Raw genomic sequence first — 26635 nt, forward strand, 5'->3', positions numbered from 1 at the left:
TACGCTCGTCTGTGTTTTCCAGGGTGTTTACTCTGTGGGAGCTTGTGAGCGTGACCACCTTTCTTTGCTACTTTGGTATTCATTCATCTAAACCATGCTGTTACCCTAAGGGAAGGGGATGAGGCATATAGTAGCAATATTTAGTTGTCTTTTCTGTCCATTTAAAATTTAGCATCATATTGTATTTCTGCTCATGCTAATGATACCTCATGCTGTACATGTTGTGCATTATTTCTTTTGTGTACTTCATTTTGTACTTTCATACAAATGTCATATTTGAGGTATCTTGTCTATCTTCTTTCTATTCTTCTGTCATTCCCTAAGGAAAGCGGATGTGTATTAAACTACTTCTCTGCTGTTCTTCACTGAATAGAATGTTCATGACATCATAGAATGCCTGGGTGACTCTCTGGTTCACAGTGCCTCTCTCTGGCTCACAGTGTCAGTTGATCTTCTCAGGCTGAGCTGCTTAGAGCTTGCTCCTGGTGGGGCTATACCTGTACTTCTTATCTTTTCCTACTCATCTATCTTAGAAGGAATCTTCAATAAAGGATTTACCAACTATACAGTTGGACTGTGTATCTTCCTTTACTACAATGACCTTGTACCAGCACCTGACCCCCTGGCTTTGTGAGAGCCAGTGACACCCTTTCCCTGATCAGAGAAAGTAACAACGCACTGTTTCTTATTCACTGACCAATAAAATCTGATTACTTTGAAACCCAGAGAACATGCTTCAAAGGGCTATAAATCAACTGATCGACGAATTGTGGCATAAGACCTTCATGGATGTATGGGCCCTTGCTAGTGTTGCTAGATCGGTAAGTGATTTAAGCGGTTAAAGTTATCCTTTGGAACAAAGTTCATTCATTCTCGACTGTCTTCGTAAACCCTCAGCTCTCCACTCATAAACTCAACTCTGCAAACCCTTCAAATAACCCAGTGTAAAAGGCCACTTGTATTAGTATTACCGCAGAGTTGTGCACAAAGGGGGCAACTCAATGCTCCTGAGCCAACTGACGTACGGTTCTTTTAAAAAAAAAAAAGTGCCACAGAGCAAATATTACCAAAAAGTGATTTGGGGTTCCCATTAGAAGAATAAATATGCAAATGACCGTCTGCCAAAGTGACCCAATTAGTTTGCAAGGGTGCAACAATGTCGGGATCCCAGGTGCAGCTAAAGGGAAAAGCCATCTTGTGATGCACGCACTGTGTACCTGCAAAAGACACCATACCCATGCTCAGAGGCTCAGTTAGAGCCTGTGATGAGCATCACTCAAGCCCTATTGCTTGGCTGAGACTTTGACCTCCAACCCCCTGATGACGACCGCTGACATATTTAGAAATCTACCATGACTGAAAAGAATCTCATTGCATCAGGCAGTGCGCACTTTTGAATGCCAAGCAGGACCTGGTCTTGTTAAAGCCTGCTTAGCACTGGTAAAAATCCACGTCCTGAATGTGCAAGGCCCTTTCTCCCTATACGTCAGGTGTAGGTCTATGTTTCTGCCCAGGGGCACCGTGCCTCGCATGACAGTGTCAAGCAGGGTAACTCACCACACACAAACTAATGTGGAGCATCTGCCACTCTCACCAGGTAGGAAGGAATGTGAAATGCTGTACTCAATTCCTGGTGCAATTACCTTGTTGTCCCATTTGCACTCAGTAACGTTACCAACATTTCAGCTGGTGAAGTGCTCTGTGGGTGTGGGTTATGACCTCGTTGAATTCTCTACTAATTCTTCTGGCCAAACAGGGAATTGCATGAGACGCATAATCGGGTATTCAGTTTTAAATCACCACTATACATTTATGTTTCCAAAGAGGAAAGAAGCTCCCAGGGAACTTTATCGGTCAGGGTTGCATTTTCTGTGAAAGCCTATTATCTGTTTCTTGTGCCTCAGTCAGTCTTTGCACACTAAGATTTCTCATCAAATAGCGCTCTTCTAGCGTTTCCTCCCACTTACACACGAATAAACAAATGATCTCTCTATTCTTGGTGGAGGCGAACAGTGCGGTTCTCTATAGCGAGGTAAGGCAAGAGCCTTAGGTCACCATATAATGGTGGTGCTTAATCACTGAAAAAGGCTAGAATTTCCTTATTTTGGTGTATGTGGAGCAGGCCAGCGGTCAAAATTAAACTTTGTCTGTGTCCCTGAGAAGCCTCGCATCATTAATGGTGCAGTCTAAATGGCCAGGGTGAAACCTTACTTTGTTGTTATTGGTTCTTGTAACGCGCACAGCTGCCCCAGCAAAGGGGCGTCCTGGCGCCAGGAGAGATAAACACAACATCACAGAATGCAGCAAAGCCAGGAAAAATTAATTAAAAAGAAAAGTTTTGATGGCACGTCTGAATAGCAGTAAATCCTCCATAGCTCGGATTTCACTTGGAAGAGAGTTCCACAATTTGGCCGCCACTACCCGGAAGGAGCGGCCACCCATCCTGCTCAGCAGAAAGCGTGGAACAACAGCCAAATTCTGACCCATCGATCTCAAGGATCGAGAAGGAACATATGGGGTCAGTAAATTCCTCAAAATAGGTGGAGCCATACCTTTCAAAATTTTAAAAGCTAGGCAAAGCACCTTGAACTCGATCCGGCGAGCGACAGGCAGCCAGTGGAGCGATTGCAATGCTCTAGACGCCGAGCAACGACGAGGCAATCCTAGTACCGCTCTTGCGGCGGCATTCTGCACTCGTTGTAGCCGCATGAGTTCTGCCTTGTTCGTACCTGCTAGTAAGACACTGGCATAATCTATCCTGGATAGGATCGAGGCCTGGACTACAAGCTGTCTAGTGGGGGCATCGAAAAATTTAAGCACCGGCCTGATACCCCTGATTATGCCGAAACAGGAGGCAGCCACCCTCTTAATTTGGCAGATGAAGCTCAATGTAGGGTCCAGCCATACCCCGAGATTTTTTATCTCAATGGCAGGAGAAGGAATCGTTCCTAGCTCGGGGGGCCACCAGTTGTCATTCCACCATCCAGGTTGCTTACCCACCACCATCACCTCGGTCTTCTTTGTGTTCAATTGGAGGCAGTTTAGGTTCATCCAATTGGCCACGGCACGTAGCCCCTCACAGAAGTTGAGGGCGTCCACAGCTGAGTCCCCACTTAGTGTGACCGCCAGCTGCGTGTCGTCCGCATAGGACACCATTGTCAGGCCCCAGCGTTTGACTACCGCAGCCAGCGGGCTCACATAAAGGTTAAAAAGAGTGGGGCTCAAAGATGAACCCTGTGGGACTCCCAGGGTGAGCGGGTGAGAGGTGGATTTGCCAGGTGGTATCGCAACCTGAAAGGATCTGTTGGTGAGGAAAGAGCGGAACCATCCTAGAGCCGAGCCCCTAACCCCAGCTTCAGCTAATCTCCGCAATAGGATCTCGTGGGACACCGTATCGAAGGCGGCACTCAGGTCTAACAACAAGAGTGCCGCTGTTCGTCCGGTGTCCAGCACGGAGCGCAGATGTTCAACCATGTATAACAAGGCAGTCTCCGTGCTGTGGCCTGCACAGAATCCATTTTGCGTGGGATCCAAGATGTTAGCTTTGGCGAGATGGTCGGCCAGGATCCTATTCACGTGGGCTTCGGTGATTTTAGCAGGCCACGGCAGCAGTGAGATGGGGCGATAGTTCTCGGGTTTTACAGGATCTAGGGTAGGCTTTTTTAGGATGGGGGTAACTACCGCTTGCTTCCACTTGGTGGGCACCATCCCTGAGGTCAGAGACGTGTTAATAAGGGCCAACAAAGGAGAACGACATATTGCCTGCATGTTTTTGAACTGAGTCGGTATGAGGGGGTCTGCTGGGGAGCCAGATTTGATTTTTTGGCTCAATAGATCGAAACCCTCCTCAGAAAGGGGGGCCAGCATATCCAAAGTTGGAGCATTGCCCTTTGGACCGACATCTAAGTCCAAGTGGTGCACGGCAGTTGGAAAGGTGCGATAGATTGTATGCACCTTTTGGACAAAGAAAGAGGCCAGACTCTCACAATGAGAGTCTGTACAGATTTCTGCAGCAGAGGCCCTCTTAGTCGTCAGGTCTTTTAGGACCTTGAAGATAAGTTTAGAGGGGTTAGGGCTGTTCCGGAACTCCTGCGCATAATATGCAGCCCGCGTTCGACAGACCGCTCTATGATATGCCTTGGATACGGTAAGGTAGCAGGATTTGCGCACGGGATCATAGGCTTTCCTCCATTGCCTTTCCGCTTGCCTGCACTCTCTCTTGAGAGACGCCAAGGTCTCATCATACCACGGGCTATGAGCCTTAGTACGGCACTTGGAACGTACCAAGGGGATAAGGGAATCCAGGGCCGTTTCAATCCAATTGCAGAAAGAGTCATACCCTCCGTCGACATCCGAAAAGGTAGGTAGGGGAGTCTTTCCAAGTAGGGAGTGAAAATCTTCTAGTTTTAGTTTGCTCCACTGGCGAGAGAAAGAGGTTTTGTTCTGTGCCACAAAGATAGGGTCTGTCACAGGAATAGCTGCCTTCACCAGCATATGATCAGTCCATGTCAGCGGGACAGGTGGATACAAAATTATGTCCTCTAAGGTGGTAAAGAACGGGTCTAGAGTATGGCCGCCTGAGTGGGTAGGGGATAACACTCTTTGTAGGAGCTGCAAGGCTTCTAGGTCGGCTAGGCAGCTCTTGATAGCAGGTTGGGAAGTGCAATCAAAATGCAGATTGAGATCACCTACCACATTAAAATTAGCACAGCCAAGCGCTTCTATGCTAATGACATCCGGGAGAGCGGCTCTAAAGGCGGCATCGCAGCCCGGAGGCCGGTATATTAGGAGACCTGAGAAGCTGTAACAATGGGAAAGAGAAATTCTAAAACGGGCACATTCGCAGCCCAGGAGTTTTAGTTCTTTCCATTCGCAGGGAAAACAACGTTTCACAGCCATCGCAATGCCACCCCCTCTTGAGCCGCGATTAAGAGTGGCCACAGTATATTCTGGGGGGAAAGCGAGATTTAAAATCGCGATGTCAGCATCCTGAAGCCAGGTCTCGGTCAAGAAGAACACATCAGGGGAGTCGTTAGTCACAATATCAAGGATCTCCGCCTGGTGTTTGACCAGAGATCTGACATTTAAGCTATAAATACTCACAGTATTTACCCCAGACACGTTAGTCAGCCGGGCGGAAGTTTCTAAAGAGCGGCTGCGAGAAGGGGGGGGCAGACACCAACAACAGTGGGTGCACCGGTAAGGACCCCTTAATGGCGAAACAAGCGGAAGAGAGCAGATGGGAACTTGATATCGTAACGCCAATAGATCTGTTCTACCATACCTGACGGGAGGGGAGGCCATGGCGAGGTGAAAGTATTCTGCCGCAAGCCGCACTTCCTTAGCGCTGACGGGCGCAGACGGGCAGACTCTGGCTCGACTCAGACGCGAGTCAGGCGCTGCCGCTGCGCGTCACCGCTGCGCGAGGGAAGTGAGCTTTAAATGCCGCCTCACCTGGGCTCCCAACGGAGCACTAGAGCGCTGCAACAAGTGGCGCGCTAAGAACCAGCACCCCCAGTATGGCGGCCAAGCGTCACCAGTAAGGGATGTTGGGAACACAAAAAACTCCGCTCTACAAGCGGTGGGGGGCCCAATTTAACGTGCAAGTCTGTGGACAATATTATCAGCTATTAAAACAAAGGTAAGACTTGAATAACAGAAAACCTGAAATACGAAGAAATATTAAAATATCAATCGCGCTGCACGCGAGTAATTTTAAAATCAAGGAGCGCGTTAGCAAATGCGCGTTAGTCTTTCCAAGATCGCGCTGCACACAGTGCTCGCCTTAAATGCCGCCTCACCTGGGCTCCCAACGGAGCACTAGAGCGCTGCAACAAGTGGCGCGCTAAGAACCAGCACCCCCAGTATGGCGGCCAAGCGTCACCAGTAAGGGATGTTGGGAACACAAAAAACTCCGCTCTACAAGCGGTGGGGGGCCCAATTTAACGTGCAAGTCTGTGGACAATATTATCAGCTATTAAAACAAAGGTAAGACTTGAATAACAGAAAACCTGAAATACGAAGAAATATTAAAATATCAATCGCGCTGCACGCGAGTAATTTTAAAATCAAGGAGCGCGTTAGTCTTTCCAAGATCGCGCTGCACACAGTGCTCGCCTTAAATGCCGCCTCACCTGGGCTCCCAACGGAGCACTAGAGCGCTGCAACAAGTGGCGCGCTAAGAACCAGCACCCCCAGTATGGCGGCCAAGCGTCACCAGTAAGGGATGTTGGGAACACAAAAAACTCCGCTCTACAAGCGGTGGGGGGCCCAATTTAACGTGCAAGTCTGTGGACAATATTATCAGATATTAAAACAAAGGTAAGACTTGAATAACAGAAAACCTGAAATACGAAGAAATATTAAAATATCAATCGCGCTGCACGCGAGTAATTTTAAAATCAAGGAGCGCGTTACTTTGTTGCCCTGAACAACTAGAGAACCAACACACACCAGTAATTCTGAGGGGCTTTAGAGGATATGAAGAAATCTGTCTTTTGCTTGCACTACTTCTTCATGATAAACAAGATGTTTAAATATGATTTTTAAAATATGTTTTTCAATCTTGAGATTTTTCACAAGTCACTTGTTTCATGTTTCTGGCTTCAAATAGGTATGACGTGCTACATAGATTGCAGCACAACACAAGCTGTGCATTTTTATGTTGTCAAGTGTTTATGCTGCCTGATATTCCTAAGTAGCATACCCTCACCTTTCTCCATCCATCCCACACCACTGATAGTTGTTGACACAAATTAAGAATATAACAGAAACCGAAATACCAAACATGGAAAATTGTAACAAAACGGAGGGGGGTGGGGGGCAGAATAGCATCAAACGCAGACATTCACAGACTAGTGGGAAAAGGGGAACACATTACCCTAATCACACTTTTTAGCACTCGCCTCCCAATCTTCTACGGCGGCAGTTTCAATTGTAAATTAACAGAGTCTTACATAAGGTGGGTACAGACTTTGGCTAGATTTCGTATTTGTAAAACTGCCTACATTTTTCAGGTGGGTATTTAGGTAAGATAGACACCAGGTCAAAATTCACATACTCTTGTGAATGCCTGTGGGAATTGCCCATTAAAGAACTAAAATGGGAATAAAATGGTAATAATCAAGGGCTATGCATGTGCATGTTGTTAGTCCAAATGAAACGGATTTTGGCCTCTTGCATTTTTGCTAATAGGGAGTTGGACATTTCAGGGCTGATTCACAAAAGCATTTATGTGTGTATGAAGCAGTACTTTCACAGTACTACGTCACATACTCTCAACAGCCTTTGTGCATCGCCTCAGAGTTTTTTGCACGTTATGTTTTCACACTGAACCGTTCCTCACAGGCGTTGTCGTAGTGGTCGCACAAGAGGGTTGTGAGGAATATGGTCCATGCACCTGCGATGGCCACATCCCCGGTTTGGTGTTGCTTAAGCCACCGCTAGTTTTCATCTAGCGAAACGTGACCTCGACAGAGAAGAGAATTAGTAATAATAATAATTCACTGTTTATGGTTATTTAAGAGCTTCACTATATAAAACAGCAAGAGCAAATAGGCACGACGAATCCTTGCAAGTAAGCATGGGCGGAAAATCCGTTTCGCTCGCGGATTTTGCGGATTTTCGGTAAATTCGCAATCCGCGAGATTCGCGAATCTCCCGCAAAATCCGCAAATCCGCGAGCAGCGGATTTTATGGCTTGCTTGCACTGTTCGCGTGAGTTCGCGGCTTCCCAGTACAACTTCGCGCCCCGCGAATAAGCGCTAAATTGCAGAAATACGATCTTAGCAAAACTGAAACTACTTACCAGGTTCAAAAGTTCAGGCTCATCATTAGTAGCCATTTCCTGTAGTGCTTCCTGAGGGGCCCCTCCAGAGTTCAGTTGCCAGTTGCAACTATTATGTGACCCTGCTCTGAACCTCAGAATAGTTACACATATGCCACAAAGGTCCTGAATTACAGCTAAGGGAGACAAGCAGGAGCCAGGCTGGAAGTTCAAATCCATTAATCAGCCCCTAATTAATTATTGTCAGTTGGGGCAGGGCAGGTGTTGTAACTAATTTTGCAACAATGAAAGCACTTAGCAAGTGCAAAAGATCACTAATCAGGAAGCACTAAGGAAGCAGGTGCCAGCTAAAAAAATATTCTGTGACACATTAATCAGCCCCAAATTAATTCAGGTCACTTGAGGCAGGGAAGGTGTGCTTGCTTTGCCACAATAATGTACACTGACTGGACAACCAGAGGGTGCTGTGATGAAACAGAGGGTGGCATGGGTGGGCCAGATGGTGGCATGAGTAGTCAGAGAGTGGCAGTGGTGACAGAGAGTGGCAGTGATGAAGAAGAGTGTCCCAAACAGGCTGGACACGTAGAAACAACAAGTTCGCGAAACTTGCGACCCGACAGGTAAGTTCGCGTGTTGCGAAATTGTACAAAACCCTCGCGAACTGGCAGAAACCCGCGCGAACACAAAAAAAAACCATCCGCAAATTCGCGAGAATTTGCGGATTTTGCGGATTGCGAGTTCGCAAATCCGCAAAATTCACGAACGCGAGATTCGCAAAATTCGCCCATGCTTACTTGCAAGTAACACGGAGTAAAACTCAAGCATTTAAAACAACTGCACATTTTGGATGACAAAAAACACATACTGCTGTTACGGCTTTGGTCAACTACATATATACATATACATTTACGTGTTTACGACTTTGGAAGAAAGCACAGAGAATAGATAAAGTGCAAGCACAGTGATTCAACAGGTCTAGTTTAGCACATTGTTTACTTATAGCTAAGTGCAGGACCACAAGATTCAATAAAGCGCAGGTGCTATAAAACAACCAATTTTACAGAAATCAGCCATAAATGAAATTAGGTAAGATTGCACTTGATCAGAATTGTTACGACATTATAGTTATTTGTTATATGGAAGTAGCAATTTATTCCTAAGGAACAGCAGTAGGAGTTTCAATAAAATGGAAGTGCAATAAAGGACTGAAAGAAGAAATGTGGAGTATGAACATACAGAGCACATTAGAAACAAAATCCCAGGGTTGATGTGCATCAGAGACGCGTCCAATGAGCCTACCTGTCCTGAGGGTGCAGGCCGTAGTTGGCATGGTCAAACCAGGAGTTCATCTTCCGGTCCATCATCCAGATGGCAATGGAGGGGGGCAGGGAATTCCTGAACCAAGTCTTAAAGCGGGTGTTGAACACCATGTCCCATGGGTAGCCCCTGTCGTACACCCGACTCATTACCCATGAGCCCCTCCTGGTACTCAAGAAAACCTGCAGAAAAAGACAATCATTCAAGGCTAGTTGAAAGAGATGACCTATTTTCCAACCATAACAGAACTCCTCCTGAGAGTCATATCAAACAGAAAAATTGAGGCAATGACATAGGTAGGAACAGATGGAGCACAATCATGCCTGCGTTTTTTTAGCATATGTAGAGTGGTTGTTTGCCCTTAGAATACTGTGTTCCCACTCCTAGGTTTTGATTGAATAAGTCACTACATTCTAGAGCTTGTAGTCTTTCAAGGCGGATTGTAGAACAAACCAAATTGCACCTCCTAACTTCCTATGTCCCTCTACTACCACCAAAAAGGCAGAAAAAAAGCCATGTCATCTATTGTGTAAAAAATCCTTGCACTGTGGCTTTAGGCGTCCTCAACAATTGAACCAATCGATCTGAAGAACAATATTACAATGGTTTGTAAATGGAAGATCCCTGGTCTGTAAAAATTATTCACCCTTTTTGACTAGGCTTCTTTTAGTTACCTTTTAAGTTACGTTTATAGAACAGTCCATTTTTTAACCCCACTGTTTGTGAGATCCGGTATCTCAAGTCAGGGGCTAACAGTTTTAGAGTTTGATAATCACAGTTAATAGGTCCCCAAAAATAAAGAACAACCTGGGCAAAAATGCATGTAGAGTTTTTTATAAATAACATTCAAGAAATGTGGTTTGGAAGAACGTAGTTCACTTAAGGCATGGCAAATGTAAGACTACATTGTTATTCATTCAAAATGTTAAGGATGTCAAGATACATTTTGAGGTCTTTAAAAAAACAAATAGCAAGAGTGGATCAAAAGTCATTTGTATCAAAGAAAAATTGCGATGGCTAAAAAAGAAGCAGGTTTAACACAGAAAAGTAAATCCCAAATCAATACTTTGCACTATGTCAGGTTTGAAATCCCCACTCCAGCTATGTAGTTGTTCTATGCCATATTAGGTTAGCAGTGTGTGGCTAAATAGACGCCATTTGCATTCATACTTATGCTGAGTTATCCCCATAATGTGCAGGCCTCAGTTAGCAAGTGTGACTCGATTTTGTATTTCATGATTCCTATTAGGCTGCTTATTCTGGGCCCGAGTTAGGCCTTGTTTCTCATATTGCTTGCCTCAGTAGAAGACTGTATTTCGTTATTATTTTTCTCTGTTGCTCAAGGCTGTTTTCTAACCTGCTAATGAAAAAGTCGCTTTGCCCTGGCAATGCTTTTCTGAATGTGCAGTTTCTGCTCCCACGTTAGGAGATGCTGAGACCCAGCACCGCGGCCTCGAGGCCTTGATAACATGTACCCAATGAGTCAGTAGGATCGAGTTTAAGTCATCAAGTACGGACAGCTCCGGTAGATGGGTTCTAGCTCGAATGAGATGAGAGGATAGTGATTTAAATATGTGTCGGGTTTTGTGGACCCAATGAGGATGATCCACTGCACATCATATATTTGGAATTGAGATTGGTGGATATTTCAGCACCTGCGATTGTGGGCGGGGACTTTAATGTACTGTTGGAACCTATAATGGATCGTTCAACGCAAAGGGAGAGTGCTCCTGTTCCCAGAATGAGGAATGCGTTAAAAAGTCTGATACATGATCTAGACTTACTAGATGTCTGGAGGCATCTGAGAGGGAAGGTGAGAGGGTATACTTATCATAGCAAAAAACACCATCACTTCTCAAGATTAGACTACTTTTTGGTTGATAGAAGCTGTGGAACCAATGTTAAAAAGATTGAGCATCTTCCAGCCCACAGCTCAAATCATTCAGCAGTCATCATCACTTTACAGGCTCCAGGGCCGCAGCCCTGCAAGAGATGGACGCTAAAGCGTGCCCTTTCCTAGATGGGGGAGTAGAGATAGCTTTGAAAAAGGCTGTACTATCACACTTCATTAATAATAAAGATACTGCCTCCCCTGGAATAGTATGGGATGCCTTTGAGGAATATATGTGCGGGGTCCTAAAAAGCCTTGCCTGCGCGAACAGCAGAGAAGAAAGGGTGAAATTAATTAGTCTCCCTTCTGAATGTGTGGGATTGTTTCTTGGAGAGTATACATTTTGAAGAGTTGTGTTAGTATGAACCTTAGGTCGAGGATTGGCCTTAGGGTTAGGTCTTGTTTTGGCACTAGGAAGTACGGTGAGTAGTTACCTTTGAAGAATACCTGGTTTTGTGCTATTTCTATTGCTTGTTTTTGGAATAGATCCTTGATCTCTGAATTCAGTTGGGTTAGTTCTGATCTCAGAAATGTTCTTGTATGTTTGAAGGTGGTGTCTTTGTTAGCTCTATGCAATACCCGTACTTTACCAAATTTAATATCCAATTGTCAGTTGTGATATTTTCCCACTGTTTGAGGTAAAAGGATATTCTTCCCCCCACTGGTGTTTTGTGTGGGTTCTTTTCTGTGAGTGAGTCAGTTAGAGCCATTTCCTCTTCCTCCGGGGGTTTGGCGTCTGCTTCTGCCTCTTCCCGAAAGTGCTGCTTTTGCTGTTGTTGCCAGCCTTGGTAGTTTCCTTGGTGACTTGATTGTTGCCCAGGGTTTTGGCCTTGGGGTTGCTGTGACATTTGCTGTCCCTGACCAAATGCACCTCTTTCTGTGGTCGTTCTGTTGTTGACACCATCTCTTTTAAAAGAACCTATTTGCTATAGGGCTCCCATCACCCTAGCAGTCTTGTTGTGTTTTTAATCTGCTGAAGGGATTCCTCCACTTCTTTCCCAAAGAGTGCGTCCCCAGTGAGTGGTCTATTGATGATAGAGGTTTGAACCTCCTGTTTGAATCCTGATATTCTGAGCCAGGCATGTCTACTAAGGGTGGTGCCTGTGCACATTTGCCTACTGCAGTGTCTGCAGCATCAAGGGGGCTGACTTAAGGCATTTATTGGCCACGTTTTTACCTTCCTAGACAATAGGCCTTGCTCTTTTCTTGTCCTCCTCAGGCAGTTAATTGAGGATCTCCTCTATTTCGCGCCCATTGTTGGTGGATGTATCTATTTATTAGGGCTTTGGAATTTGCGAGGCGCCACTGTGTTACCGCTGCCTTTTCCATTCTTCTCCCCACCATGTCCATTCTCTTACTCTCCATTTCTGGTGGAGGGCCGATATTGGAGACTGCATTAGCCCTTCTTCAGGGTGTGGTGGCAATAATTGACTTTGGCACAGTGTTTCCTAGAATATACTTAGGGTCTTTTGAGGAGGCCATATACTTCTTCTCTACACTGGGTGTTACACCCTTGCTTGAAACTGGTTAGTTGAAGGCTTCATTGCCTTGATCCAGTATGCTAGGAAGCATTGGGAGGTAATGAGTACCCTTGGTGGCAGGGGCTAAGGTTTCCAGGAGAAAACATATGTCTCCTTTTTCTTCCTCAAGGGCGACTCCGAAATGGTCTGCTGCCCTTTTGACTAAGCCATTGTAAAAAGCTATGGCGTCTGGTGGTGATGCTTTTGAAGGATAACTGCAATCCTACTCCTTGGGGCTCTCAGTGTCGAGGTCGTTCCATGAATCCTCAAAATTTTCAGAGATTTTCTCTTCATCCTGTTGCTCCCTGTATTCCTCTGGTTCTTCGTTGCAAGGTTCTGGGGTTGGGGGTGAGTCAAAGATATCTTCTTTTTCTCCATCGCCGTCTGCCGCCTCTTTGGCTTCAACGTATGTGGTTCGGCAACCGTGGCTTTAGGGATTTGAAAATCCCTCAGAGAGACATCGAACTCCTTTTTCTTTTGGAGGAGCGTTGCCATTTTGTCTTCAAGTCTTTTCCTTTTCTTTTCAACCTCGAGAGTTCTCTCGGCATCGGAGGCCATAGATTTTCTCTTCTTACTAGCGACCACGTCCGGTTTTGAAGGGGTAGTGCTTTTCTTCATGGGTTTGTGTTCGACTCTTTGCTTCGGTGTCTTCGGCGATTTTCCCTCCTCGGATAAATTGGTTGGGTTCCATGGGGATCTTTTAATCGCGGCTGACCCTCGATTGCCTTTTTGCTCGGTGTCGGGCTGCCTTGGCTTGCGCCTTATGTTCGTGGCCCTTTGGTTCTGACAGATGTATAGGGTGTCGTACCTTATCCGTTTTCTTACATTTTTCGCTCGTCTTTTGTGGCCTTAGGTTTTTTCACAGTCCCCTTCCAGAATTTCAACATCCGATCCTATGTGAGTCGACTCTGCTGGCTCTCCACGTTCTTCCTTGTTGCTGGAGAATCCCCAGGTCTTTGAGGGATGTTTTCTTCATGGTCTGCAACATTGTGGCGTAGTGAGCCTCTCTCTGGTTTCGGTGGCTTCTGAGTGTTTTCGCCGCACAGGCCTCACAGTCCTTGTCCTGATGATCCTTGGGCCCGCACAGGTTGCAGACGTCTTGTGGGTCGCTTTGAGCGTACTTGTGGTGGCACTTGGGACAAAACTTGAAGGGGGTATGTTCCATGTCCTCTATCTCGCCATTGTTGACTGACAAGGTCCTCTGTGGTGGTTACGGTGTCGATGAAAGATGAGAATCGGAGTACCCTATTTCGGTTTTTCTTTAAGTTTTTTGGGAAAATCTGATAAATCTTCGGAGCTTCCCATCTTGCTTCCAGACCCAACGGCGAGAGCAGGAGGAACAGCAGATGGTGCTAGAGTGAGCCTATCCTCCTAGCCTCCACGCCAGTGCAGAAACGCTTCTGGGTCCCAGCGGTCAGCGCGGCACGCTGGTCTTAGCATTTTAGTGTTTTGCCTCGGTTCTTCCGCAACCCGAAAACTCCGAAACGAGACGAATGGTGACAGAGAAGCCCAGTCTGCCCTTCTCACGGGCTCTCTTCCTAGCTCAGAGTCAACGTCGAGGGGTTTGCTCACGTTCCCGGAATACTGTGGTGTGGTGCACATGGGTTTGGTCCAGCGGATCCTCTGCTCCAGGGAGCTATTTCACCCGGCTGGCGAAAACACTGTGTGCATCTCCCTGCAGCTTTGGACTTTCGGGGACGGGGTTTCCAACCTCTGCACATTGCCTCAAGATGACCACACAGAGGGCAGAGAATTCTTAAAGTAAAGGACAAGGAAAACCCCAATAGTGAAGAGAGGAGGGAGAACAGTGAAGAGGAAAACCCGGAGAGGATTGAAAAAACGGCAGAAAAGACGGAAAAACCGGAGCTCTCAAAGAAAAGTAAAAGGGAAGAGGGGGAGTAAAAAAGTCAAGCAAGACTGCAAGTGCTGCCGGGGCTGGTAATTCTAAAGATACCTCAGGCAATTGCACCATTGAAGCTACCAGCGGTAGCTATCCATCAATTCGAGACACTTTCCTGTTATAAAAAAAAAAAACATTCTTACCCCCGCACCTGATGGTCCACCTACTCCAAATGAGCCGGATAGTCTACCAGATGTAGGGCTTCTTATATCCTCATCTGCAACCGAAACTGCAACACTACTATCCTCTGACTTAAGCCATAGTGGTCAAGCGATCATACCGGACTTTACCACCCCAGATGACATACTTCCTGTCTCCCTTGGTACAGCAACTACTGACGATAACGGTCCTCTAACTGCTATTAATACCACCAACCAACTTAAAGTCCAGGGCCAGGGAGGCGTAAAGGTTGGTACCGTTCGGCGTTTGTCTGACCCTCAGACATCAGATCTAGGGAATGAGAATTTTTTTTCAGTTTCGGACGGTTCCGTGTCTACATCTGGGACAGAGGATTCTGACACTAGCTTTCGAGAGAACAGTAAAGCTGAAGGAGGGTTGAACGACTCAGCTGTAAATACAGTAAAAAAAAAGAAAAGTAGGAAACGTAGCCAGCCTAAATTGGGCCAACCCGAGCAATAAGGACCCTCGACGTCCGGTATCACGAACCTTGTGCAAGGGGGAGACCCACAGACAGCTCTGACCGAACCTACATTACTCTCAATATTGGAGTCAATTACACAAATCCGAGAGGAGGCAAAAATAGAGAGTCTAGCTGCGAGGGGGTCTTCTAAAAAACTCCAGGGTGGTATACTAAAATTAAACAAAGTATGCACGGACATTGGAGATAGGGTCGCTATGGTGGAAGGAAGAACAGAGGTCTTGGAGTCTGAGGTGGCCAAGATTAAAGAGCAATCTTCGACCCATGAGGCTTGTCTTACCGACCTGATGATCAAACAAGAAAAGCAGGAAAATTGAATGCGTTGGAATAATCTTAGATTGCTAGGAATACCGGAAGGGGTCGGAGGGACAGACCCCAGAGCATTTATCATCAAACTTCTCCGGTCTGCCTTTCCCTCACAGACCAGCTGGGATTGGGAGTACGAAATACAAAGGGCTCACTGGTTTCCTTTTAATCTCAGGTCACGACGAGACAGCCGCAATCCAAGTAACGACAAACTAAGGGCTTTTCTGGGTTTTTTTCGGGACCTTTTTGTTGAGGCAATTGTAAGCATGGGCGGAAAATCAGTTTCGCTCGCGGATTTTGCGGATTTTCGGTAAATTCGCAATCCGCGAGATTCGCGAATCTCCCGCAAAATCCGCAAATCCACGAGCAGCGGATTTTTTGTGGCTTGCTCGCACTGTTCGCGTGAGTTCGCGGCTTCCCAGTACAACTTCGCGCCCCGCGAATAAGCGCTAAATTGCAGAAATACGATCTTAGCAAAACTGAAACTACTTACCAGGTTCAAAAGTTCAGGCTCATCATTAGTAGCCATTTCCTGTAGTGCTTCCTGAGGGGCCCCTCCAGAGTTCAGTTGCCAGTTGCAACTATTATGTGACCCTGCTCTGAACCTCAGAATAGTTACACATATGCCACAAAGGTCCTGAATTACAGCTAAGGGAGACAAGCAGGAGCCAGGCTGGAAGTTCAAATCCATTAATCAGCCCCTAATTCATTATTGTCAGTTGGGGCAGGGCAGGTGTTGTAACTAATTTTGCAACAATGAAAGCACTTAGCAAGTGCAAAAGATCACTAATCAGGAAGCACTAAGGAAGCAGGTGCCAGCTAAAAAAATATTCTGTGACACATTAATCAGCCCCAAATTAATTCAGGTCACTTGAGGCAGGGAAGGTGTGCTTTGCTTTGCCACAATAATGTACACTGACTGGACAACCAAAGGGTGCTGTGATGAAACAGAGGGTGGCATGGGTGGGCCAGAGGGTGGCATGAGTAGTCAGAGAGTGGCAGTGGTGACAGAGAGTGGCAGTGATGAAGAAGAGTGTCCCAAACAGGCTGGACACGTAGAAACAACAAGTTCGCAAAACTTGCGACCCGACAGGTAAGTTCGCGTTTTGCGAAATTGTACAAAACCCTCGCAAACTGGCAGAAACACGCGCGAACACAAAAAAAAAAAATCCGCAAATTCGTGAGAATTCGCGGATTTTGCGAATTGCGAGTTCGCAAATCCGCAAAATTCGCGAACGCGAGATTCGCAAAATTCGCCCATGCTTAGGCAATTGATCTATGATCAGGCAAGACCCAATTCCCCTAAGGAAGTAGACGGGCTAAGATTTTTTCCAAGCCTGATTTTGGGCATGCAACTGTTGAGCGGAGGTGGCGGCTCTGCCAATTGATAACACCATTTCAACAGTTGGGAGTCCAAATATACTTGATGAACCCGGCAAGACTCAAAGTTATCTCCGAAGGGTCAACTAGGCGGGAGAATACTTGAAGGAGTTGAAGGAGTTGTCAAGCAAGAAGAAATCCTAAAGTAAACATCAGGGCTAGAGGCTGCTGACTTTTTTCTTGGACTGGATTAATTAGACACCCTATCTTGAACTTTATAAGCCTGGACTTTAATGTGATATTAACTCAAAGTTCCTTCTTTCTGGTCCCTTTTATTCTTTACTCTCTCTTTTCTGTTTCCGTCATTTTTATCTCTCATATAGTACAGCCCTACCCTTATGTTTTTTTTTCTTTTTTCCCCTTTTTTCCTCCAACTTTTTTGAGTTTGTCTCTAATATGATTGTAACAATTGCTTGGACCAAGAAATTCTTTTCTTTTTTTTATTTTTATTTTTTGTGTGGCATTTCTGGGGTGGAGGCTGGGGCCTCACACTGGCTCACCATCATTCAAAGTTTCCTGACTGTTCTAATTTTGGGGAGGGGGTGGGGGGAGGACCACCGGGGCCAGGGTTCCTACTTGTTCAAATGGTCACAGGCTTAGGATACATGTTTTTAGCTTTTTTCCATTGTTAAGTATTATAGCTCAGGGAAACTACCTGAATGAGCTCCTAGGTTTTCTCTTGTTGATTGAACTTAATTTAAGTAATGGGAACACTAAATAAACTTAAGATAGTCACGCTAAATATTTGTGGTTTGAACGATTTATCTAAAAGACAGAAAACCGCGCAGGTATTATGGCTAATGGGAGTAGACATCATCTGTCTCCAAGAGACACATATCGAGGGGGCGCAAAGATCCTTATTGGATTCCCTGGAGTACAAGGTAATAGGGGCTACGTCTCAAGGAGCTAAGGCAAAGGGTGTTGGGATCTTGGTCCAGAAAACATTAGTATTAACTGTCAATTAAGTCAAAGCTGACACCTTAGGGAGATGAGTCATTGCACGCTGTACCTTAGCCTCTAATTCTGTCTTCACTATATGTTCTGTCTATGCCAGTAATCAGGATGATCCAGGGGTGATACATCAAGTAAATGATGAACTCGCTCACTGGCCGCTTCCTCTTGTCCAGTGCGGTGATCTAAATATAAACTTACCTAGTACATGGGATACAGCAAGTTCTTGGACCTACCAGGGTCGTAAACCAAGAGTCTTTCGTGCTTTGCATGATTTAGTTTGTACTCATGGCTTAAAAGATGTGTGGGCTTCTTTGAAGCCGGATCAATTTGGCTTTACCTTTTTTCCGCTCCTCATCTATCATTTGCCAGATTAGATTATTTCTTTGTATCTCCCGTTTTTATCTATGATTGCTCTATTGAAATAGCCCCTCGACTCCTGTCCGACCACAATCCCGTTATTTTAACTCTAGCTGGCTGGGGGAACCAGAAAACTATCCCATACTGGACTTTTGAAAAAGCATTACTTTATGATCAAAAGTACTGAGATCATATGGTTAGTTGGCTGCAAGAATTCTTAGCTATAAATATTGGGACAGCTTCAATCGCTGTCGTATGGGACACTCTCAAAGCTGGCATCCGGGGCGAGACACTCCGGTTCTCTATTTGGAGGAATCAAGCTGAAAAGGCACAAACCAGTCTGGCACAGGGACGGGTGATTGAAGCAGAGAGGAAACTAATCCATGCCGTTCAGGCTGGGACAGGAGTCGATGAGGTCCAATTAGCAGTCATGGTGACCAAGTCTGAAATGGGCGCTATCTTAAGCACAAAAATATCCTTAAAATGGGCAGCAACTAAAGAAAAATGCTATGAACTTGGAGAACGCATTGGCCACCAGCTCGCTGTTGTAACCAGACAACAGATAACGGCTAATACCATTAATACGATAAATGTTGATAATGTGGGTACCTTTGATCCTGGTAAAACACAGGAAGCTTTTAGAAATTATTATAAGGATCTCTATACAGAGAATACTGAGGGAACTAATATGGATATACAAGCTAAAATCAAGGAATACCTAGAAAGCATCCATCCACACACTTAATTCGGGCATTCGAGAAGAAATCGAAATTACCCCGACTTGGAACGAGAGCTTAGTGGCACTCACATGTCTGCCAGATGGCAAGGCCGCTGGAACCGATAACATACCTGTAGAATTTTATAAGGTTTTTTCAATACAAATTAAAGAAATATTTACCTCACTGGTTAAATCAATCTTCGAGGGAAGTAAACCTCCGGAGTCATGGTCATCCGCCAAGATTGTTATTTTCCCGAAAAAAGATAAAACCCCATTAGAAATGTTGTCATATCGTCCTATCACTTTAATCAATACCGATTCACAAATCTTTTCTAAAATTATTGCTACCAGACTTTCATCCAACATCGAACCCATAGTTTCTAATTGGCAACACGGTTTCATACCGAAAAAGGGGACTACAGAACATATCCGTCGCTCTATTACCTTATTCGATGCCGCGGAAGTGTCAGGAGACCCGATCTCGCTGATTCTCTTAGACGCAGAGAAGGCGTTTGATCGGGTCTCCTGGCAGTTCCTATGGGCGGTAATGTGTCGCATCGGCTTTGGCCCCAAAATAATACAGGTAATCCAAGCACTCTACGTAGCCCCGTCTGCTAAAATTCTTATTAATGGCCAATTGACTGAGCAGATCGGAATTACAAGAGGGACCAGGCAAGGATGCCCTTGCTCCCCTCTGCTGTTGGCCCTCTACATCGATCCTCCGATCAAAAGAATTGAGCTAAATCATCTAATCCAGCCGGTCAGTAGATTCAGTATGGAAACAGAAATCATGACCTATAATGACGACCTTGCAATTATTACCCCTGATCCCGAGACTTCCAACAGGTCTTTAGAGGCAGAGGCACATGAATTTGGATTGCTGTCCGGTTATTCCTTGAATAAGTCTAAAACGCAAATAGTTGTAAACAATAAGATAAGCTGGACAGATGACAGGGTCGTCACAAAGGATAGATTCCTAGGTGTCACTATAGTTTCTGACCTAGATTCTTTAGTAGCAGAAAATCTGACCCCTCTTGCTGTAACCATGGAAAAATCACTCTGAAAACTCGATAATCTTCATCTCACTTTAATAGGCAGATGTAATGTTTTAAAAATGACTTATTTTCCTAAACTCCTGTATTTTGTCCGGACAATCCCGTTAATATTTAATAATCAGTTATTAGCTCAGTTTGAACATATTTTTTCTCGGTTTATTTGGTCGTATTCAAAGCCCAGGAGAGCATTTAACCTTCTTTCTCTTCCTAGGGAAAAGGGAGGCTGGGCCTTACCTAACTTGAAATTCTACTATTGGGCCGCTGCATTACAACACTCCTGTGAACTCCTACATGAAGGTCGGGCTTTAAGCCCCTTAGGACTGCCCTCTCCATTTCTTTTAACTCTTGGAGAAAAGGTAAAGGGGTGTCTCTGGCAGCAACTCGAACTTAGCTACTTCAAGTGATCCCGATTCAAGACATTGCTCAGTTCGTACCAGGTCTGTAATAAGGTTCGTAAGCTGTTTGGAATATCCAAGCTAAACTACTATACTCCTATTAAGGGGAATGATAATCTGCCTCTGATATAGCAGAATACATACTGGCACGCTGCGGGAATTAATAAATTAGGAAACGTATTCAAATCTGGTAGCATTCGCCCATTCACAGAACTCCAAACTTATTAGAAATTGGGTAGTAATCAGATCTTTCGATACCAGGCTATCGCAAGGTTTTTAACACACAAAACTGGTGGTACCGCGAGATTTACATCTGTTACGTTAGCCGATAAATTAATGAGCCCCAATTTTGCCAGGATAGGTAGCATCTACTCTATTTTGAATGGACATCAAACTTATGACTTAGATAGAATGGATTCTAAATGGCAGCTTAAACTTAGTGTCCCACCTACTGTGTTCAACTTAGCCTATGACCAGGCACAGTTATTTTTGCTTTCATCTAAATTGCAGGCGCAGTTTTACAAAACTGTTTTTTTTTTGTATATCACGCCGTCCAGAGTAGCTAAATGGTCATCCGGTCCTGGAGCGAATTGCCCGCGATGTCAAGTATTTAATGCACATGTTTGCCACCTGCCCTAACCTTCAGCTATTAATACAAGATGTACAAAAAAAATCCTGAGCAACGTATTATCTATAAATATCCAACTAACACCCAGTACTATCATGCTAGGGCTATACGACCAGCTAGACTCAAAGGCGGGGGGGAGCATTGATATTCATAGCAATGACTATCCTCAGGATATGTATTGCCTCATATTGGAAAGACCTGAACCCCCACTCGTTTTGTCAATGACAGGCAAGGTTTTTTGCTACGTTTAGGTTGGAGAGGTCCATCTATGCCAAGAAGGGGCGAAGGGGCAAACAAAGGGGTTTAGTAGTTTGGGGCCCCATGGCTAACTGGCTAGAGTCTACTAATGTTTAGGTTTATTAGTACCTGTAAGTTTCTCTTTTTGATGAGTAATAATCTGGATTCACTAGGAGCTGTCTTTCTTTTGTTCTGTCTTTCTTCTTTTTTTGATAGATTAAACTTAGAGTGTAATATTGTTATTTGAAATACTGCCTGTAACCCTTTTTATTTCTTTTTCAAATGCACCAGGATGTCTTTGTTTTTGTACCCTTGGATCCCGGGGGGGGGGGGGGGGGTTAGTCAAGTACATTTCAACCTGTATTGTAATTTTTTTAAAACAGACCCAATGGCGGGAAAAAGAATCTGAAGATGGCTACCACACATGTCGACCTCCAGGATACCGTCTGACACACAGCAGACGTACCAAATGGTGGTCATCAGCAACCAAAACAAATATAAAGAAAACAAAGACAATTCTGGAACTACCACTAGATGGCGGGTTAATGCACAGTGTGTGAATCCAGAAAAGGATTCATTCTGCAAAACATGTTATTTTGATAAATTTGTATGGATCTCCATATTGAGACATGTGCATCATTTATTGACTGTGTGTGTATTTTGCAGATGTCTAGAACTCCTCTCTGATAAGCATAAACCTGCTCGACCACATTAGCTCAAAGAAGCTCAAAGAAGAGCACCTTAAGATTGCTAGAGCAAGCCCCTGTCCACTAGTAAAGGAATACTCGGAATCTGCACAGTATACCTCTTTATGGTATATTATGTATAGAGCCAGCTTCCTGCAACCAGGATAATTAGAGAGAAGCCAAAGATTAAATGCTCTTAAAACCAAGTTAGATCTCCTACATCTTGTGGGGCCACATGTTGTGTAATGTGTACATTTTTGATAGGCCCCACAAGGACTTATGGAATGAATTCTCTCCAGCATGCAGCTGTTTGTTTGAAGTACTGTAGGCAGGTTTCTTTATGTTCTTCCTTTTTTTACTGATAAAAAGCACTCACTGGGGTGATTTCTTTTCCTTTTTAGGTCTCGCCTGATCCAGCTAATGCGCTGGTCTGGCTGAGATATTTAGTAGGTGAGTTTTCAAAGTGCCACTGGTGTGCTACACGCTTGCGTTCACGCGCGCAGCCGCCATCTCTCTCCTCTGTCGCGGGCCATTAAGTTGCTTCTTTTTATTTCCCGTGCTTTCCCCTCTGGCTCCGTCCGATCACTTTCACTTTCGTTTGAATCCAAATGTAAATTACTATGGTGTGCAGACTTTTTCGAGTTGCATCAAAATAGTCTTATTATTATTAGTCTTATGAATAAACTTATTGGTCTCAAACTTTGTAGTCTCTGCAGTGCATTCATTCTGCTCGTCAATGCCTACCAACTATACAAATTGGTATCAGGCCTAATTTGTTTGCTCCCAACACCCAACTTGCATGGATTACAGTACGAACACACACACAACCACACACACACAACCACACACACACACAATCACACACAACCACACAAAACCACACACACACCCACAACCACACCCATAACCACACCCACACACACAACCACACCCACAACCACACACAACCACACACACAACCACACACAACCACACACACAACCACACACACACAATCACACACATGACCACACCCACACAACCACACACCCACACACAACCACACACCACCACACAACCACACACCCACACACAACCACACACTCCCTGGCACTCAACCTTGACCCTCCTTACTCTTACTTCTCACCTCCATGGCACTCAACCTTCATCTCCCTGGCACTCACCCTTCATCCCCCTGACCTGGCACTCAACCTTCACCTCCGTGGCACTAGCCCTTCACCCCCCTGGCCTGGGAGCTACCCCTCACCCCTGGCACTCATACTTCCCCCTTCTCTGCACTAACCGTTCCCCTCCCTGGCACTCACCATTGACCCTCCTGACTCTTATGTCTCATCTCCCTGACACTCACTCCTCACCTCTCTGGCACTCACACTTCACCCCCATGGCTTGGCAGTCACCCTTGTCCCTCTTTGCGTTCACTCCTCATCTCCCTGCCACTCATCCTTGACCCACCTGGCACTAGCCCGATTTCCCCCAAAGAACAAAAAATAACAAACATTGGCATAGCCAATAGGTCTCGCCTTTGGGACCTTATAAGTGGTTAGCCACGCAACAGTTGATGTTGTTGCACCAAGGATATTGTGCTGCATAATTAAATACTAAGAAGGTCCCAGAAAGTGAGACCTATTGGCTGTGCCAATGCTTGTTACAAGGTGTCATGGCCCTAAGCAAAGCACCTGCCATCAGAGCTACATGCAAGCTCCACAGACCTCATTGTCTTGGCATGGCACTTGAGTGCTGGTACAGAAGCCCTCTTTTTCTATCGCCAAACACCAGCAATGCGGACAAGAAGTGATTTACTGTGTGCTGCCCGCCCCCCGACATCAGCACATGAAGTGGGTGATGAAAACAGGCATGCTAGATCTCTGGCCCTCTGCAGGAGCCCGGGGTAATGGAGCAAGGTAACAACCCAGCGATACCCCCAGTGTAGCTGAAAGAGTTCTGGAGTGTGAGCGCTCCACTTCTAATTTGGTTTACCCAAGGGAATTAGCTTTCCTTAGAGGTGGTTTACGAGGGAAAATGTCGAAGTCACGCATGTGCTTTCCCTTCCTGTTCCTCTGGAGCATTGGACATTCCAGAGGGAGTAAATTGTGTTCCTTTTTTGACCAAGTAGCATCTGTAAATGCTACAAAAGTTCAGCATAATTATTGGGCTAAGCAGATGAGCTTTTTTTGAGTTCTGCTTCACCAGTTGTGTTTTTAATGCTCCAGACCTCTAAAATGTTCATGTCTTTCTGTAACTTGATTTCAAAATGTTCTTCCACCAATTAGGTAAAGCTCATGGCCTCCCCTCCTGCCTTTTTATCTCCTCAGCCTGATCTTAATGTCTCTGCAGCGCTAGCCCCCAGTTGCCTCCTTCCAGCAGCAGGTAGCGGGCAGAGATTAATACCTGTACTTCTGTCTGATAATCTCTGTGGTCTCAGCTGACCCATTTTTCCCTAAAGGAAGTTTACTGTCTATGCCTGCATTTCCCAAACCCTTCGGACTCCTGGCACAAATGACAAATTCACAGACATTCCAGGAGACCCATCTCCTCCATGTTTTTTTTTAGGTCGAGCCTGGGCAGTGGATACGCCACTGCGAGGCATGCAGTGGCAGAGTATGGCTTTGAAGCCCCACCACCTCTCAGCCCATATTTGTTATCGACTTATGTCATTGTCCTTTCTAAACGCTGGCTTCTGAGTCGTTATTAGGCTTGTTAGTCCCTCCTTGGTACCACAGTGTCTGGATTTGTTACCTCTTATTATAACTACTGTACCTTTTACTGGTGTTGTTACATGGTCCGCTTTATAAGTCGGGGAGCACTATTTTATTTAATGCTCTTCCACTATTCCACCCACTACCTCGCAGCATGCCGCCCACCCCCCACTTTTATTTCACTTTTAACTAATGGCAGTCCATTTTAACTATAGCAGCCGCATTTTTAAATGTATTTATTTTAGCAATGTGGTCCGCATTTAGTGGCCGCACTTACTTATTTATTTTGTTTACTAGTGCTGATGCAGTGCTTTCACATTCATAGAGGCCTGCCCATTTCTTTACACGTACCCCGTATGAAGAAAGGTACAAGGCCAACATTAAAGTGAAAGCGCAGCATGGGCGATATTACCCAAAAAAACATCTGTTTGTCAACTTGACAAACAGAAGCTTTTTTTTGTCAAAGCCCCCATGCTGCGGTTTCACTTAAATGTCGGACACGCACCTTTCTTTAAATGCAGCTTGTCTAAAGAAAGGGGCAAGGCCTTCATTAATGTGAAAGTGCTGCATCGGCGCTAGTAAAAAAACAAATACCTGCAATGCAATAAGTATCACATTTTTTGAGAATTTAAGGCCATTGCACAAGTATAACAAAGTCCAAGAAAGTAAAAAGCTCAAGGAGGTACAAGTCCATAGTTTTCTTCATTCCATTGAGGGCTCCATCCAAACGGGGTCCATCCTTCCTCAAGTTCTCAGTGCTCCTCAGAGTTCTTCCCTTGTGTCAAGGATTAGATGCAGAGGTGGAAAATTATAGACGTTGGGTGTCTCTAGCCAATGAAAAGATTCCACATCATCCTGCCTTCCTGAACCACTCCCTTGTACAGTTTTTTGGGATTCAATTTAAAAAAAACCTTCAAAAGGGAGCTTCTTCTGGGAGTGGTGCCAGAGGTATCACTGCTTCTTTTTGTTTTTAGGTCTCGCCTACGTAGCGTGCATGCACTGCATAGGAGACCTTTAGCCGTCGTACAGCTCTTTTTCCAAGCACATACTCGTCCTTGTGGCGGCATACAGCTTGCGGGAGCGTGCAGCGGCGCGCCCCAAGCATGAGTGTGTGCTTTAAAAAAGAGCAAACAGCTCTCCCTAGTGCGTGCGCGCGCCTCTCTCCTTGCCCACACGTTTGCTTGCGCTTCTTGTTACAATCGTGATCGCTTTCACTTTCGATCGCTTTCACTTTCACGGCCGCTTGTTACCTAGGCATTCGGGTAGACGCCGTTGTTTTTTCTATCATAAATGCAGGAATTCAGTTCTAGAGTGCAAAAAAAACATAAAACGTGCTATAGGGACAAACTGGAATGTGTATTACCTCTTTCTTGAGCTTGCTAAAATGTCTTGAACAAAGTAAACACTCAAACCCGTCAGCTGTTCTGGTCTTACGCATATAGTCTGCTTTACAGTACAATGTAATATGGTATTGCAGGTCTCCTTTGCTAACTCTCTGAGTATATTCCTAGCATTATTGCTAACATCATTTTGCCCCACTTCTTGGTCTGCAGACTTTCTCGGTTTTTGGTTTTGAAAATCTGGTCACGCTTCAGAAGGTTGTTTATTTTACAAGGAAAAGCAAAAAAATCTGAACCTTCCACTAAAGAGTGAATGAATGTCCTACAACTACTGCAGCTAGAGCTGCGGTGCTCTTAGGGTTTTTACTACTGTAATACTGCGAAATAGCATATTTTTCAAATCTGATGACACAACTGTTCTCATGGGATTGGCAGTCTTTGCTTCCTAGATGCACGTTGTGACTGGGGGTCTTCAACAAAACATTATAAACGGTTTCAAAATACAGATGCCATAGTCGTCTGTTGATCACCTCACAGGCATTCTTACCACAGCAACTACGACTATATGGATATTAATCTTGCGGTATTACGTCACACCGTAACGAAAAGAAGTTAATGTGCTATTCTATAGAGAGTTACACAGACCCAAAGCACAGAGCTATGCAATGGAAAAACGTATTTCACTTTTACTTTAGGCATACATTTATGTGCTTATCTGCACAGTAGAATTGGAATTACAAGGTTTTATCATATTATGGCTTAAAGTACCCGTTTCTCTCTCTCTATCATGACTCACAAATTGCTTAAAAAC

General features: G+C 45.0%; 1 protein-coding gene across 1 annotated transcript in view; it reads right to left on the reverse strand.

The window, feature by feature from the left end:
* LOC147747823 (dimethylaniline monooxygenase [N-oxide-forming] 2-like) overlaps nucleotides 1-26635 on the reverse strand; it is a 396650-nt gene that overhangs the window by 212835 nt on the left and 157180 nt on the right. Inside the window, exon 6 of the mRNA XM_086956258.1 lies at nucleotides 9086-9285. Within this exon, the coding sequence (XP_086812384.1) occupies nucleotides 9086-9285 (200 nt within the window). The remainder of the gene's footprint in view (nucleotides 1-9085; nucleotides 9286-26635) is intronic.

This window comes from Lissotriton vulgaris, chromosome 1_1, assembly GCF_964263255.1.
Source record: "Lissotriton vulgaris chromosome 1_1, aLisVul1.2, whole genome shotgun sequence".
NCBI classification, from domain to species: Eukaryota; Metazoa; Chordata; class Amphibia; order Caudata; family Salamandridae; genus Lissotriton; species Lissotriton vulgaris.